The sequence below is a fragment of the Lates calcarifer genome, linkage group LG15 (genome assembly GCF_001640805.2).
Source record: "Lates calcarifer isolate ASB-BC8 linkage group LG15, TLL_Latcal_v3, whole genome shotgun sequence".
NCBI lineage: Eukaryota > Metazoa > Chordata > Actinopteri > Centropomidae > Lates > Lates calcarifer.
Window position 1 is genome coordinate 30,690,151 of NC_066847.1, and position 15,282 is coordinate 30,705,432.

At 40.5% G+C, this 15,282-nt stretch overlaps 2 protein-coding genes across 2 annotated transcripts; both read right to left on the reverse strand.

Annotated features, from left to right (window-relative positions):
* Positions 1-80: 80 nt before the first annotated feature.
* On the reverse strand, positions 81-8,081 carry sqlea (squalene epoxidase a). The gene is made up of 11 exons (XM_018682360.2): positions 7,557-8,081; positions 6,914-7,172; positions 5,058-5,235; positions 4,468-4,564; positions 4,269-4,382; positions 3,499-3,670; positions 2,893-2,988; positions 2,405-2,547; positions 2,101-2,197; positions 1,865-1,952; positions 81-1,369 (listed from the first exon to the last, which is right to left on the reverse strand). The coding sequence occupies exons 1-11, from the start codon at positions 7,833-7,835 to the stop codon at positions 1,177-1,179; spliced, it is 1,716 nt and encodes a 571-aa protein (XP_018537876.1). The 5' UTR covers positions 7,836-8,081; the 3' UTR covers positions 81-1,176.
* Positions 8,082-10,815: 2,734 nt separating this feature from the next.
* LOC108887148 (uncharacterized) lies at positions 10,816-15,281 on the reverse strand. Its single transcript, XM_018682346.1, has 14 exons — positions 15,174-15,281; positions 14,669-14,745; positions 14,409-14,481; positions 14,022-14,134; positions 13,886-13,911; positions 13,464-13,598; positions 13,205-13,317; positions 13,009-13,104; positions 12,822-12,905; positions 12,605-12,731; positions 12,386-12,491; positions 11,592-11,774; positions 11,402-11,476; positions 10,816-11,252 (listed from the first exon to the last, which is right to left on the reverse strand). Exons 1-14 carry the CDS (start codon positions 15,199-15,201, stop codon positions 11,169-11,171), a joined length of 1,320 nt encoding a protein of 439 aa, XP_018537862.1. The 5' UTR covers positions 15,202-15,281; the 3' UTR covers positions 10,816-11,168.
* Between the last annotated feature and the right edge of the window lies 1 nt (position 15,282).

Consider the following 15,282-nt stretch of genomic DNA (forward strand, 5'->3'; position numbering starts at 1 on the left):
ATTGCCCCAGTGACTGACTCAGTTGTCACACTGTATTTTCAGAGGAGGCTGCTGTAAAAAATAGTAAACTACAAGTTAAATCTTGTATGTCATATGTGATTTATTTAATGGCCAATCAAGCCCAATACAAGCACAGGTAAAGACAGTAGTGCAGCTGAGGTGAATCACTCTTCAGGGGCTCCTTGTCTAAGTCAGCTCAGCAGAAAGAACACCTGAGCATCATCCTCTGACTTGATCCTGATGTGGACATTAGCCCCAGTCAAACCCAAACTTCCCCCAGGCAACATACTGCATCAGGCCTTCCCTGACTCCCAGCAGGACTAATGCAGTGCAGGGATCCTTCTCGGGTTCTGGGATTAGTTTTGTTCGTATTCAGCTGCATTGCACTGTCACCATGTTTCATAGTGTAGAAACCAAAAAATGTTACAAAAAGTCTCCTATCGCAGAATGTAAAGAGCAACAATCTTAGGAAGGCAGGAAACAGTCAGAGGAAATAAAGTGTTTGACTGAACATTAAGTCCTGCAAACCTTTAGCTCAACAAAATAAGGCTGAAAATATACAGGAAAAGTAGTTTTGTGTGAAAAACAATGTAAACATCTGTTTTATGACATTCCATCATCAGTGCTTCAGATTTTAAATTAGGCATTCTTTTATTAAAAATACATCATCATTAAGAAATGGATCCCTGTATTAAATACAGCCTTAATCAGCTCAACATGAAAACATACAGCAGAAAAGTGGATCTATTGCAGAATTATAAAACTCAGATGCCATGTTCCACATGGTAATTCTGTTTGGCAGGAATAATTCCACAGTACAGAATATTCAGTGTAATTAAGGGTGCGAGCTAATGTACAGTATGTTGCAATCCTCTAGCAAATAGGGCAGACTGTGGGTGAGCACAAACAATACTAATTGCATAATTTGTTATTATTGCATATGTCCAAACTGGAACAAGGCATTAAGTAGGACATTAAGAGAATTACATCTTCAGTAAGGCAGGGGAAAATTGTAGAAAATCTTCAGTAGTAAATCATGGTTGAGGAGGATAGTACCCTTTTCAGGAGGAAGGCAAACATAGAAAGTACCGTTAAATACAAAGTTTTTGCAAGTTTTGTTTTGCTTCCAACTTAGCCTCACACTGGGTTTGGTTCAGAGTCCAGATGTAGCGCTCTTTAGTACACTAGGTACTTGAGTTCAGAGTAGATGAGTGGAAACATGACTGTGCAGGCTCGATACAGGATGACTCCGCTCTTAAATAAAGCTCTGGGCTTTGTGCTCCAAGACTCGGACTTGAAGGTGAAGTAGATTGCATACAGCGCCACAGCGAAGAAGTGTCCAATAAGGGTCATAGGTTTGGGTGTCAACCTGGTAAAAAATCATGATGTTATTTGTTCAATATCAAAATATGTAGTCTCTTGTAGTTTAGCTTGTATCTAAAGTAATAGTTTGACATTTTGGGAAACATGTTCATTTGCTCTCTTGCCAAGTGAGATGAGAAGATAGATCAAGCTCATGTTAGTACAATAGTACATATCCCACATATCCTCCCATAACCCACACTTGTCATTTTTATACATTTGTTGTAGTAGGGCTAATTAAATGAGATATAATTTGTGAGTTTAAGCTTATGATAGTTTTAGCTCTCTCATTATGCTATGCTAAACTAGCTAGCTGCTGGCTGGAGCCTCATACTGAATGGATATGAAAGTGGTACTAATCTCATCTAACTCTTGGCAAGGAAGTGTATAGACGCATTTCCCAAAATGTCACTATAACTTTAATCCAACGCTGCTTTCCATAATCTCATATTAGATCTGTTTTTTCTATCCTGTTATTGTTAAGACATTATTTAATACTTACACTGAGAGAAGTCCGATAGGTCCAGCGATGCACTCTCCACCAAGCTTGAAGTACTGGAAGCAGGCTTTTCTCAGCTCATGAAGAGAATCTAGTTAACACAAAACAACCACATGGACATGATGAGATTCAAAATGACCATTATCTGTTGTGGGGATGGTTTCAGGTTTTGGCTTTTTTCACTTATAGGACGTGAGGTAGTGATAATAATCATGATGCAGAGGCAGGCAGAGACTCACTGTCGGTGGCTGCAAAAAGCTCATACAGGGCCTGAGCCAACACATTCACCACAAAAGAATGTGATGACTTGCGTTCCCAGTGGAATTTTTTCTTTGCCTATTGAGAAGAAGAAAAAAAACAGAGTTTAATATTGTAGAAAAAAAATCAACGGCTCTTCCTATGCAGGCAATACACACAGGCCTTATTTTTTATATTTCACACATTATAGAGTGTTAAAGTGAATGCTGTCACTGGTTTTCTAATCCTGACAAGGAAGTAGTTTGCAGGATAATAATTCAGGAGTAAGATCGTTCCTGTGTTCACCTGCAGCGTGGCTCTGTCGTCGTATAGATCTGGAATGTTCTTGAGCAGACTCCTCCAGATGCGAACGTCATTGAGAGCAACACTCATCCCTCCTCCCGTTAGAGGATGCCTCATGTTGTAAGCATCGCCCAGGAGCAGCACACCTGCAAACAACAGACTGCTGTTTGTCTTACATCCAAAATACATCCCCAGTCAGTTGTTGTGTACAAGATGAAATACCATCTGTTGGACAGAGCCAACCTTGCTGTTTCCACTCTTTATGTCAAGCAAAGCTAACTGGTCTGCTGAGTGTAGCTTCATATTTACCATACAGGTATGAGAACTGTGATCTGGCAAAAAAGCCTTGAAAAAAAATATGCATTTACAGCAATTTTTAAGCAACACACTCCTTTAGAGGTCATGCTTTATACCATACATATACTGAAATCAGTTCAACAGATTCCCTCTGGCCATCATAAAGAGCAGGACAGTCGATAACACTTCAGTACCTGGCTTATTGACAGGAGAGGGAGGGAGGAAGCTGGCAGGCATGGATCTGAGTCGATCGTTCTGTAGCGCCACCATGAAAGGCTCCTTTAAATGCTCTGAGGGAAGGAGAGAAAGAGAGAGCACAGGTGGTCGATCACTCAGGCGCCTCCGTGGATGAAAACCCAAAGGTGCGCACAAGAAAAAGCCTTTTCTTTTGGTGTCTGAATGTACATTTATCAATGTATCAGTCTGACCGACTCCATTGACAGCGTTTCAGCTAGACCTCTGTCAAGGTTACTGGAGCTGGCGCTTTGATATTGTAGCTTTGATATTTCAGCTGAATAGCAGAGCGCACCATGAATGTCAAACCCTTCAACTACAGCTTTCTTAGCAGCACACACACAAGCACAGGCAGCAGTCTGGGTACATTCTTACCAACCACCACTTCTGACATCAGTGCTTCATGAAAAGTTGTGAAAAGTAAGATTGTTCCATGAAGCTGATCCTCAAATAACCTTATTACATCCTGCAGCCTTTTATCACTCTACAGGAGGTCTCACTCAAACCCAAGGTCATCTTACATTTAATTATATAAGAAATGAAGTTGTATCTCGTCCCTCCTGTACCTGGTAGCTGTGGGTGTATCTTCTCAGCCATGTACTCTGAGAGGTTGCGTGGCATCTCTCCCCTGATGTCCACCAGCACTCTGGTTTGTGAGGAGGAGATCTGGTAGATGAGCACCGGGCTTGGGTTAGCCAGCACCAGCTCAGCATGGTTGGCTTTAAACTGGGGACAGTCCTGGGAAGAAGCATGGTGATAACTAAGAGCCAGATTCTAGTTTATTTAACAGAGTGATTTGTTTTAACCAATATTTGGAGATTTGTATTTCACTCTTCGTGGTATTTACAGTTGGTAAAGGTTCATTTGTAAGGTCTGCATAATTTTTTTCTCAATTTCACATTACATTTTAAATGGAATTTAGTATTCCATATTAATAATTAGCTCCAATTTTAGCAATTTAGGGTTGCAACCATTCATTATTAATTAATCTGCCAATTATTTTCTTGTATAACCAGTTATTCAGTTATTTGTTTTCTCTCTTAAATGTCAGAAAGTACTGAAAAATGACTGGTACAAATTTTCCAAAAGTCCAAGCGGGCATCTTCCAAATATTTGTTTTGTCCAACAAACAGTCCAAAACACAAAAGAACACAAAAGTAATTTTCTTGAAAAATGAATGAATTAACTGATTATTTAAAAAATTGTTGTCAGTTACATTTCTGTCAGCTGACCATTGTTTCAACTCTAGAACCGTTAAAGTCATTTTAAGGTCATGTCAGTTTATTCAGTGTGGTGTGGTAAGAGCAGTCAGACTGGGTGGCGTTGTTCTCGTTACCTTCATAAGGCATCCAACAAAGTGAGAGGAGGTGTGAGCTTTCCCAGAGATGAGACTCTTTCTGAACTTGGAGAAACAGCCGTCGGCCACCACAGTCAGTGCTGCATGGATTTCCTGCAGGACACAGGTTCACACAGTCATCACACACTCTCCGCATTAAACACACTTCTGCACGTACTGCAGAGTTTCCTGTCCTTACTTTGACGTCTCCGGTTTCTTTATTCTTGTACTGGACTCCCATTACACAGCCGTCCTCCTCCAGCAAACTGGTCACAGTGCCTTCTACAAATGTGACACTGGGGGGCCCAATTAGACAGTTAGAGACTGCAGCATGCATATGAGACATGAAGAGAGGAAACCACTGAGAAAAAATAAATGTCTACTCATAATATGATGGCAATGCTAAGTTCTGATGATTCAGTGAGTACTATTAAGGCTTTTTCAGTGAACAGCCATTTACTTTTCTTAAAATAAAGCAATACGTTTAACCACCCACTGATAATTGTGTTAATGGTCCTCTACATGAAATTAAATCTTAAATATATATATTTTACTGAACTACCTTAAAATAAATTCTGGTAAAAAAAAAAAAATGTGATGGAGCAGTTTGACCAAACAAGAGAAGAAATCTGAACTCAGGGTTGGCTCAGCAGCTTTTTGCAGGGTCATATCATTTGGCTGTGTTTTAAATCATACTCCTGCTCCTTCTAACCCCCAGTGCTGTCAAAAACAATGTCATCCCATTAGCTAGTTGGCACATGAACTCCCTTTTTTCACGACTCCACTCACTTTGGCTCGGCCAGGGCAGCTCTCCTCAGGCCCATGATGAATCGACCGTGATGGAAAGCGCGTCCACACTGGATGCTCTCCTCCTCCTGAGGGTAGGGGATCTCCACCTCTGTGCTGCTCTCTATGTCATGGATCACGTAGCCGTTCACCAGATGGGCGTCCAGACCCTCAACTGAACCTGAGGCCAAACACATGCAACAGGTTACAGATTCACAGCTCACATTCATCTTTCATTCAGTCTGCTGCTGTTTACTGTATGACTGTGTGATTTAATGCCAACAGATTTAATGGAACAAAAAATAAGAGAAACTAAATAAAGAACAATATGTTACTGTAGCCAAAAGCCTTGTAAATATTGTTCAGTTTAAACATTTTTACTCAGCTCTTAAAATCCATTTCACACAAGAAAGCCCATTGAAATTAAGTGAGCAGACTTGTCCATTAACATACAGTTTATAACCTTTTAAATTGGAAAAAATGATCCAGTATCACACAAATATTCTGTAACAGCTTCTTCCAACTGTTCACTGACACTGTAATGAGAAAATAAATAGGATCAATATTGACACTTCATGTTTTATGGCAGCACTATTCCATCAATTGGAAATTGAGTTTGTAATAACCTGGACACTGACTGTTTGGTGAGTTTTAAAAGGGTTAATTACAACCACTGGCAAGATTTCTTAAGCCTCTCCAACAGTTATTTACTGAGAAGCTGCACCTGGAAAGATGTGCATTTTGAAAAAGTGATACTGTGTACAACATTATGGAAAAGAAATTCCTGAGGAATGCTAAATATGTATTAAAGGCAAGACACTACAGGAAAAAAAACAAACAAAAACATCATGTAATGCTCAATGCAGAGATTCTGGGTTCTTCATAGTAGTAGAAGGAAAACATTAAAAAAAACATAGATGTTTATTTTACTGCACACTGTCTATTTGTGTCTATAGATCACACTAGATGTCTTCAAGGGCTGTTTTCTCAAAATAACTTTTTTTCTCATCAGAAATCTCAGCTTCAGTAACACCAAACTTTCCTTTTTTATTCCTATCTATAATATGAAGGTTTATCTCTAATATGTCAACAAAATGAAACAAGAATTGTGAACTTGGTTTTATTCAGTGTTCAGATTCCTGTTCTGGAAATGTATGCACATTCTTTTCAGATAATGCCCCATTTGTATATTTAGACATAACATTTCAGAAAACTTGTCACACAAAAAATAATTGTCTCAATGTTTAATGTGAGTAATCAGCTGGGGAAGTTTCATGGTGACTATCTATTAGTTAAAACTGCCTTAAAATCACAGTAGAGTACAATGTGACAAGTATTGTTAATCATAATCATTCTTGCCCTTATAATCATTTTGGAAATATTTAGATAATTTTATACATTTTTGCATATAGGTTTGTGACTGAAGCCCTGTAAAATAAATCTTAAATATGTCCAGAAAGCAGACTGAGTGAGCAGCAGAGTTAAAGTTCAGAAAACACATCTATAGGTATTAATGCACAAAAAGTCATCTGAGCTGCTCTCTCAGGACTGTAGAGGGTGGCAGCGCTGGAAACAAATGTCACCAGATTCTGATTCAAATATTCCTTATTCTGATTGGTGCAAAGAGATACATGACATCACCTTTTCCAACTGAGCCCTGCCCACTTTAAAGCAGCACAGATGAATCAAAAAATTAATAAAATCTCACATGTGAAACCACCATAGGGCTTAAGAAAAGCTGTTTGGAGCTGTGAAAAAAGGCAGTTCACTTTAAAAAAAAAAAAAGCTGTTGAGAAAATTGTTTTTCAGGAGCTTTAACCTCTGAGAAAACAAATGCAGGAAGAGCTTCTATCACTGACCTTCCAGCCCGAGCTCTTTGAGAGCCCTGTATCCTCCAGGCTGCAGCAGCTCCCCAACTATCCTGTCAGGCTCCTTCAGGTCCCTCTCCACCACCGTCACCTTCCTCCCATCCCGAGCCAGGACAGCTGCCATCGCTGAGCCCAGGACCCCGGCCCCAACTATGACCACATCTGGCTCTGTGACCACAGAGGAGCCACTGGCTGAGGCACTTTGTCTGGCAGAGACCTCTGCATCTACTCTTTTCCTTGTTCTCCGGCTCTGGAAACAATGGAGTGGAGAGCCTCATCACACACAGTGTAAAGTCCAAACTGAACTAGACTGTAAGGCAAACAACTGAAAATGTCCTCTTTTTTTTTCTTTACATTTCATCAAATAACCAGCCATGTCCCTCTGATTTCAGTGGCATTCCTTGAATATATAACACACATGAACATTTGGCGCACTTGTCTTTAGCTCAGAAATGCATAAATAAAACATGAGAATAAAAAGCCAATTTTTGAGAAAGATTATGCTCACAAAAATTGAAATAGTTGAATGAATATAATTAAGTACTTAAACTGAATGGAAAACTATTCATTCTTTTATCTGTCTTTGTCTTCCTTTGTTCACAAATCTAACATGAATCCATATGAATGATCTTACCTGTTTGTAGTTGTTCGCTGCTTTCTCGCTCCTCCGTGCTGAGGTCTGAGGGATTAGGTGGTTTATAACAGGTACATAAGACAGGAGGCTCAGAGGCAAATTAAATACCTGAGAGAGTCTGAGCTTCTGGCCATGGAAGTACCTGACATATGAGAGCAGCAGACCGACTGTAAGGAATAAGGCTGCGGCCATCACCAGCTCTTTGTGAGCGAAAGTCAAAACTGTGTCGGATTTTTTGTAAAGATATGTGAAGCTCGCTATTCCGAGGAAAGTCCACATCTTTGTGAAATTAAAAAAAAAAAATCTATCTGATGGTGATGGTGAAAGGGCACTGCTGAGAAACAGGCTTTCTTTAGCCCTGAAAAAAATCACCCCGCAATAACAAACTATTATTGCTGATTCTTCATTTAATATTGTTTCTCAGGTGTTCCTAAGACAAACAGTCAACCTAAAATAAAGTTCCCTTTGTAACTCATGATAACTGGCTCACAGACAGTCGGTGGGATGCTGCTGAATAATTTATGCCAATGAGAAACACGGACTACTTCGGATTCGGTGGTTTCACATCCCGCCTCCTCCACAGCCCAACCCTCCAATCAGAAGTGACGTGACGGTGAGCAGAGCTCACGCTATCTGCCGATTGGACAGCTGCGCCGGTGATGGGCCTCCCCTCGGCAGCTGATTGGACAGCCAGCTAGCAGGATGGTAGTATGATGTGATGTCAGTGGAAAGGTGAGTGTCTGAGTTATTTAACAGAGCAGAGGCTGAGTGAGAGGGGGACCTGGAGCAAAGATTGTTCATATTTGACAGGATAGATCACTCTGAGGTGTAAACCCGGACCATCTTTTGGACTGCATATATCATAGCCCACTCTCGTGTTCCTTCTGAAGCAGAGATGGCAAGCTGTTACCATAGCAACTATAGTTGCACATACTGAAAACAACAAAACACATCACAATACTAAGTTTAGCTATAGACATTTCTTCTGTCTGATAAACACTCAGTATTTGTAACAGACACACAGGGCCAAAGTGCCACATCTGTCCAGATTTCTATTCTGGATCAAACACTCCAGACATCCATAGTACCCAGAAAAAGGTGCAGTGTGAGACCTCTTTCCAGTGGTTAATGGTGAAAAGTGTCTTTGGATATTAACGACCAACAAATAAAATCTTTTATTTTTCTTCCCAGAGCTAAAAACCTACTGGTAATCACTGAAAACATTTAGGGTTATATATTTTTAGGCAACACCTAAACTAACTCTGGTGAAAAAAATTAAATTAAATTAAAAAAAATTACTACATAGGGTCATAAGAACTGCAGCCAGGGAAACAAATGGTCAAATGTTAAGAACTACCCCACCTTCATTTCAAAATTTTAGTAAAGTTGACAAGAATGGAATTCTGGGGATAGAGACAATGAAGTATGATTGATCTGATCGATTACGGAGCCCACACTTTGATAATATTGTAGGGTATATTAGACTTGGACAGAGATAGGAATGTCATAATAGGCGTTGTGTATGTAATGGAATACTGTTATTCAGAGTAACAATGATTTGTTGTTTTACTTATTCAGAGTATAGCGGGTTTTCTTTTTCTTTTTGTTGAAGCAAAAATGTGTCTAAATATTGTTAGATTGCAGATATGATGCAGTGTAAACGAGACAGTTCCTTCCCTAATGCAATAAAGTACACTGCTCAAAAAAATAAAGGGAACACTTAAACAACACAATGTAACTCCAAGTCAATCGCACTCCTGTGAAATCAACCTGTCCAGTTAGGAAGCAACACTAATTGTGAATCAATTTCGCCTGCTGTTGTGCAAATGCAACAGACAACAGGTGGAAATGAGAGGCAATTAGCAAGACAACCCCTATAAAGGAGTGGTTCTGCAGGTGGTGACCACAGACCATTTCTCTGTTCTCATCCTTTCTGGCTGATGTTTTGGTCACTTTTGCATTTTGTCAGTGCTCTCAACCCTAGAGGTAGCATGAGGCAACATGCTACAACCCACAGAAGTTGCTCAGGTAGTTCAGCTCATCCAGGATGACACATCAATGCGAGCTGTGGCAAGAAGGTTTGCTGTGTCTGTCAGCACAGTGTCCAGAGCATGGAGGAGATACCAGGAGACAGGCCAGTACACCAGGAGACGTGGTAGGGGGCCGTAGGAGGGCAACAACCCCAGCAGCAGGACCGCTACCTCCTCCTTTGTGCATGGAGGAACAGGAGGCACACTGTCCTGCAAAATGACCTCCAGCAGGCCACTAATATGTATGTTTGTCAAACTGTCAGAAACAGACTCCATGAGGATGATATCAGGGCCCGACGTCCACAAGTGGGGCTTGTGCTTACAGCCCAACACTGTGCAGGGCATTTGGCATTTGCCAGAGAACATCAAGATTGGCAGATGAGAGCAGGTTCACACAGAGCACATGTGACAGACGTGAGAGTCTGGAGATGCCGTGGAGAAAGTTCTGCTGCCTGCAGCATCCTCGAGCATGACCGGTTTGGTGGTGGGTCAGTAATGGTGTGGGGAGGCATTTCTTTCGGAGGGCCGCACAGCCCTCCATTTGCTAGCCAGAGGTACCCTGACTGTAACTGGGTACCAGGATGAGATCCTCAGACCCACTGTGAGACCATATGCTGGTGCAGTGGGCCCTGGGTTCCTTCTGATGCATGACAATACTAGGCCTCATGTGGCTGCAGCGTGTCAGCAGTTCCTGCATGATGAAGGCATTGATGCTATGGACTGGCCTGCCCGTTCCCCAGACCTGAATCCAATCGAGCACATCTGGGACATCATGTCTCATTGCACCAGACTGTCCAGGAGTTGATTGATGCTTTAATCCAGGTCTGGGAGGAGATCCCTCAGGAGAACATCCGCCACCTCATCAGGAGCATGCCCAGGCGTTGTAGGGAGGTCATACAGGCACGTGGAGGCCACACACACTACTGAGCCTCATTTTGACTTGTCTTGAGGAATTTCCACTAAAGTTGGATCAGCCTGTAATGTGATTTTTCCACTTTTATTTTGAGTATGATTCCAAATCCAGACCTCCATGGAATAATAATTTTGATTTACATTGATCATTTTCATGTTATTTTGTTCTCAACACATTCCACTATGTAATGAAGAAAGATTTTTCAACTGGAATATTTCATTCATTGAGATCTAGGATGTGTTATTTTAGTGTTCCCTTTATTTATTTATTTTTTTTGAGTACTGTATAAACAAACACAATATAACATATTCCCATATCAACTTCATTGTGAAAATGTGTTTTAATACATCAACAACAACATTAGTCATTAGCCTATATAAATATAACCTACATCAAATGCCAGGTGAGATTTTTATAGCACTAATGATAAACACTGACACACGTATTTTAAGAATGTACTGAATTAGCATGTTTCTCAGTTTGTCTAATACCTAAACATTTCAGCTTTGTACTTAGTGTTCAGATTCAGTATTTATACTCTATTAGTTAGTAGAACAACAGCAGTCATGCATAACCGCAGCCACTCTATATTTCTAACATTGAGTTGATCTGCTCACCTGTGTTTCATGACCAGTCATCACTATCAGACACAGGCAGGTAATGTTTTTATCAGATGTAGTGATTAAAGATGGATTCATATTTTTCTTGCTTCCCTGATGTGACTTTGGGTTCACCATTCTGCTCAATGAAGGCCTGAAATAATAAACAACAGAACCTGTTCATTTTGGGATCATCCTCTCTCAGCTGGATTTCTACTCAGTTTACTGTCATACCTATTTTCTATATTTGTTCATGTATTCATTTCATATAAATCCCACAGAGGAGTTTAAATGGAGTCTTACCTCCATCTCCTCTAAGGTGGCAGAACCATCCTTCACTTTTTGTCCAAGACCATGACTGAAGCTTGAGTATCGCTCCTGTTGCAATCAGACACAACTAGTTATACATAAAGCAGAATGTAGTAATAATATTACTTGTGAACATTCAAATCTACTGTATTTAACAGTGAATTTAAAGTAGCTGCACACATACCTTCACCATACCAGTGATAATCCCATCCTCAATGATGCGCACAGCATTCCTGAGTCCTCTTGCAAAGGCATCCATGGCTCCGATGTGAGCTATGAACAGGTCCTCCAGGTCTGTGGACTCTCTGCGCACCTTAGCATCAAAGTTCAGGCCTCCTGGCTGTAGACCACCTTGTTCAATGATAGTCTAGAAAAGATTAGCCACTGAAGGATAAATGATCTCTGGACAATCACTGCACTGCTCTCATCTAAACTTAGGCTGTATAGTTGATGCAGAACTACAAGGTGAGCCAAAGCATTTATTTCAAAACATTTTACCAAAGACAGTACTCTGTGTGATTATTTATAAGCCAGAGAAAAGTGTAATAGGATGTTAAACAGTATGAACATTAAAGGTGCATTAATCAATATTGTTATATGAACAACAGATCAAATGATTAAGTGTAATGTGGAAGGAGTTGCAACATCATGACATCATGAGTTTATCACTGATTCTGCATTTCCCCTCAGCTGGACTTAATTTTTTTAGCTTCTTAAGCTAACTTGTTGTCTGTGTTTTGTTTGTTGGCTTTTAATGCTCCATTTTTTATTAACCTTGTTAGCTGCCACAGAGGGAATGCAAGTGCTGTATTTACAGCCCATTCCAGTGCCACCTAGTGGCTAAAAAAATTCAACCACATGTTTGGTCAAACCAGTCTTTGCTAAGTATATTACAAATATTAGCTATAGTTTCTTTTGGACAAGGTCATCTTCAGAAACATCATTGGCAATAAATTCCTGTTACAATTTAAAGCTCACCTTCATGACCAGCGTGGTGTTCCTGACATCCATGGGGAACTGATCTGTGTCCCACCCAAGGTCAGGAGAGCCGGTGTTTGAGTCAACTGAACCCAGCATGCCAAACCTGTGCCAACCAGCCAACAAGGATTATACAGAACATTTGCTGTCATAGTGTTAAAGATACTGTGGATGTGTTCACATTAAGTAAAATTAGTGTTAGTAGTTAAGGTGTCTCACGCAGAGGCCATGACAATATCATGTTCGTAGGAGTGTCCTGCCAGGGTGGTGTGGTTGGGCTCAATGTTCAGCTTAAAGTGACTCTCCAGACCATAATGCTTAAGGAATCCTATAACACTCATGGCATCTATTGAAGGAAACAGTGACAAATAAATTCATAATTGAAACTGTGAGATTAACAAGCAGATTAGCTTTGTGTAAACTCTAGAAGCCTTACCATAATCATACTGGTGTTTGCAGGGCTCCTTAGGCTTTGGTTCAATGAGAAACTGACACTTTAACCCAATCTTCTCTTTGTACTCTGGTGACAAACAGATATGAAACTGAAACTGAGACTTGACGCATAACACTGACTGACCGAAACCCACATTTATTATTAATTCTACACTCATGCCCATGCTTACCAAGAGCCATTTTGAAGAAGTTGGCCATGTGCTTCAGTTCAGCGGCGACATCAGTATTATGGATGGAAAGAAAACCTTCTCTTCCTCCCCAAAACACTGAAAGGACGAATGACTAAATGATTACATTGAGGAAGTTTCAAAGAAACATGTAGACATTTTACATTTAGACAAGATGAAACTATCAAGTCCCTCATACCAAAATTTTCTGCACCCAGCTTCTTGGCAATATCCAGTCCCTTCTTGACCTGAGCACCAGCATAGGCCAGAACGTGACAGTCAGGGTTGGTGGCTGCACCATTCATATACCTGTCACATAAAGTTTATATATGAAATGTCTATGTCATGATGTTTCGCAGGGTTTGGGAAAACAACTTCTTGCCTTGCAAAAACATAACTTTAAAAAGACAGTTTTGAATGCCAAATTTTCTAAAGACATGTGTACAATACTGACCTCAGGGTGGGCAAAGAGGTTGCAGGTGACCCAGAGCACTTTGACTCCAGTCTGGTTCTGCAACTGGAGGGCCAGGTCTGTTACTTCATCCAGATTTCTGTTGGACTCTTTCAGTGTGGAGCCCTCAGGAGCCATGTCTCTGTAGGAAACAGAGGACAACTTTGGACTTTCAGAATAATGCCTAATCATATCTGTCCTCAATAGATTTTGTTGCTTTTGTTTGTTTTTATTTTGTAAGGTGCAGGTCCACTGGCACATTGAAATAGGGTTTAAAATCAATGTTTTCTGCCCTAAAGAAGAAGAATTTTATTCTAGCATTACACCAATAAGACAACCTGCTGATATTAGATAGATTATTTATGTATTTACTTGATTTAAAGTATTATTCAACTACATGTAAAGTATGTGTAACTTCTGGTCCATTACCTGTCATGAAATGTGTAATATTTAACCTGTGAAAACAAGCAGACGTCACAAAGGAAATATACAGTAACTAACGTTCATTCTGATTAGCTATGTGCAAAGGCAACTTTAATTTTTACAACCAGATGAATTCCCTCACACCAAGCTTGGTGAAAAACTCAAAAGCAGCACACAGTCTCCTCTTGGCTGATTCCATAGGAGTCCCTTTATTCCAGGGCCGATGGAGCGTCTGGAACCCAAAAGGATCAGCACCTAACACAGAAGATAATCATTAAAAAAAAAAGAAAGATGAGAAAGAAAGAAAGAAAGAAACAACATCTGTTGGCCTCAACTTAAACAAATAATTATATCTGTTAACATTAAGATTATAAAAAGATACACAGCCTAAATATTTAAATGGCCTGTGTTGGAGCATACAGCGTATTGATTAAACAAAGCCTGAATATTAAAGCAGCATTTTAGCCACTACTACAGACTGTTTGATGACTAATAATTAATGTGAGTGCTGGATCAGGTGTTACAGTACCAGTTCCACAGAAAGAGTGCCAGTAGCAGACTGAGAACCTCAACCAGTCCTCCATCTTCCTTCCCATCAGCACCTGCACACAGGAACACTGAACTCTGACCAGCCTCCCATAACACTGCTCTGCTTTGATTATGACATACAGTGGAAATGACAAATTAACAATGTCACAAGGGTTATATCTCCACCCAATGCACATAATGTTATCTGTCTGTGTGTGTGTGTGTGTGTGTGTGTGTGTGTGTGTGTGTGTGCACATCTACCTCCTCTGCATTGTAGTGTTTGAAGCACATGACATCTCCTGGCCCAGCACTGGGTACATATGGGATCTTGGGAATGCCTGTGCAACAGTTCATGTAACAGAGTTATATGTTCAGCCCCACCAGCCGAGTTTCATATGGATATGCAGTGAAAGTGATTTAGAAACATAAACTAATGCGATAGAATATCACACTGTAAAAAGTGTGTTGACATACATTCAGGGTAGCTAGTCAACTGATTGAAACTGTGCAAACAAGCACTGACTGCATGAAGCCAACTGTTCTGTCGACTGGCACACCGCACACTGTCAAAGCGAGAGGACGCGTGTAGTTCCAGCCTCACGTGCGTGTGCAAACAAATCGAAGTAATGTTCACTGTAATTTCTGAACGCTGCGGCCTTCACTGTTCACTGTTCACTGCTCGCACAGGACGCCTACAGCGTCCACAACACACACAAACAGCACAACGTGTATGTAGCACTTTGATCATTATAATAACGTGATTTACCCGCAAAGAATTCTTCCTGAGCTGCCATTTCTGGAGAACAACTTGTACGCTCCTGTAGACAGGCTGCAAGTTTGTCCACGTCCTTCCTGCAAAACAAAGAGTGTAATTC

Excerpts from the sequence above, each read along its gene's own strand:
- sqlea (XM_018682360.2), bottom strand. The coding sequence starts at position 7,835 with ATGTGGACTTTCCTCGGAATAGCGAGCTTCACATATCTTTACAAAAAA. Across the intron at positions 4,383-4,467 it reads AAGAAACCGGAGACGTCAAA|GAAATCCATGCAGCACTGAC; the intron begins GTAAGGACAGGA and ends TGTGTCCTGCAG. Across the intron at positions 2,989-3,498 it reads GATACACCCACAGCTACCAG|AGCATTTAAAGGAGCCTTTC; the intron begins GTACAGGAGGGA and ends TCCTTCCCTCAG.
- LOC108887148 (XM_018682346.1), bottom strand. The coding sequence starts at position 15,201 with ATGGCAGCTCAGGAAGAATTCTTTGCGG. Across the intron at positions 14,135-14,408 it reads GCACTCTTTCTGTGGAACTG|GTGCTGATCCTTTTGGGTTC; the intron begins GTACTGTAACAC and ends CTTCTGTGTTAG. Across the intron at positions 13,599-13,885 it reads TATTACACATTTCATGACAG|AGACATGGCTCCTGAGGGCT; the intron begins GTAATGGACCAG and ends TGTTTCCTACAG.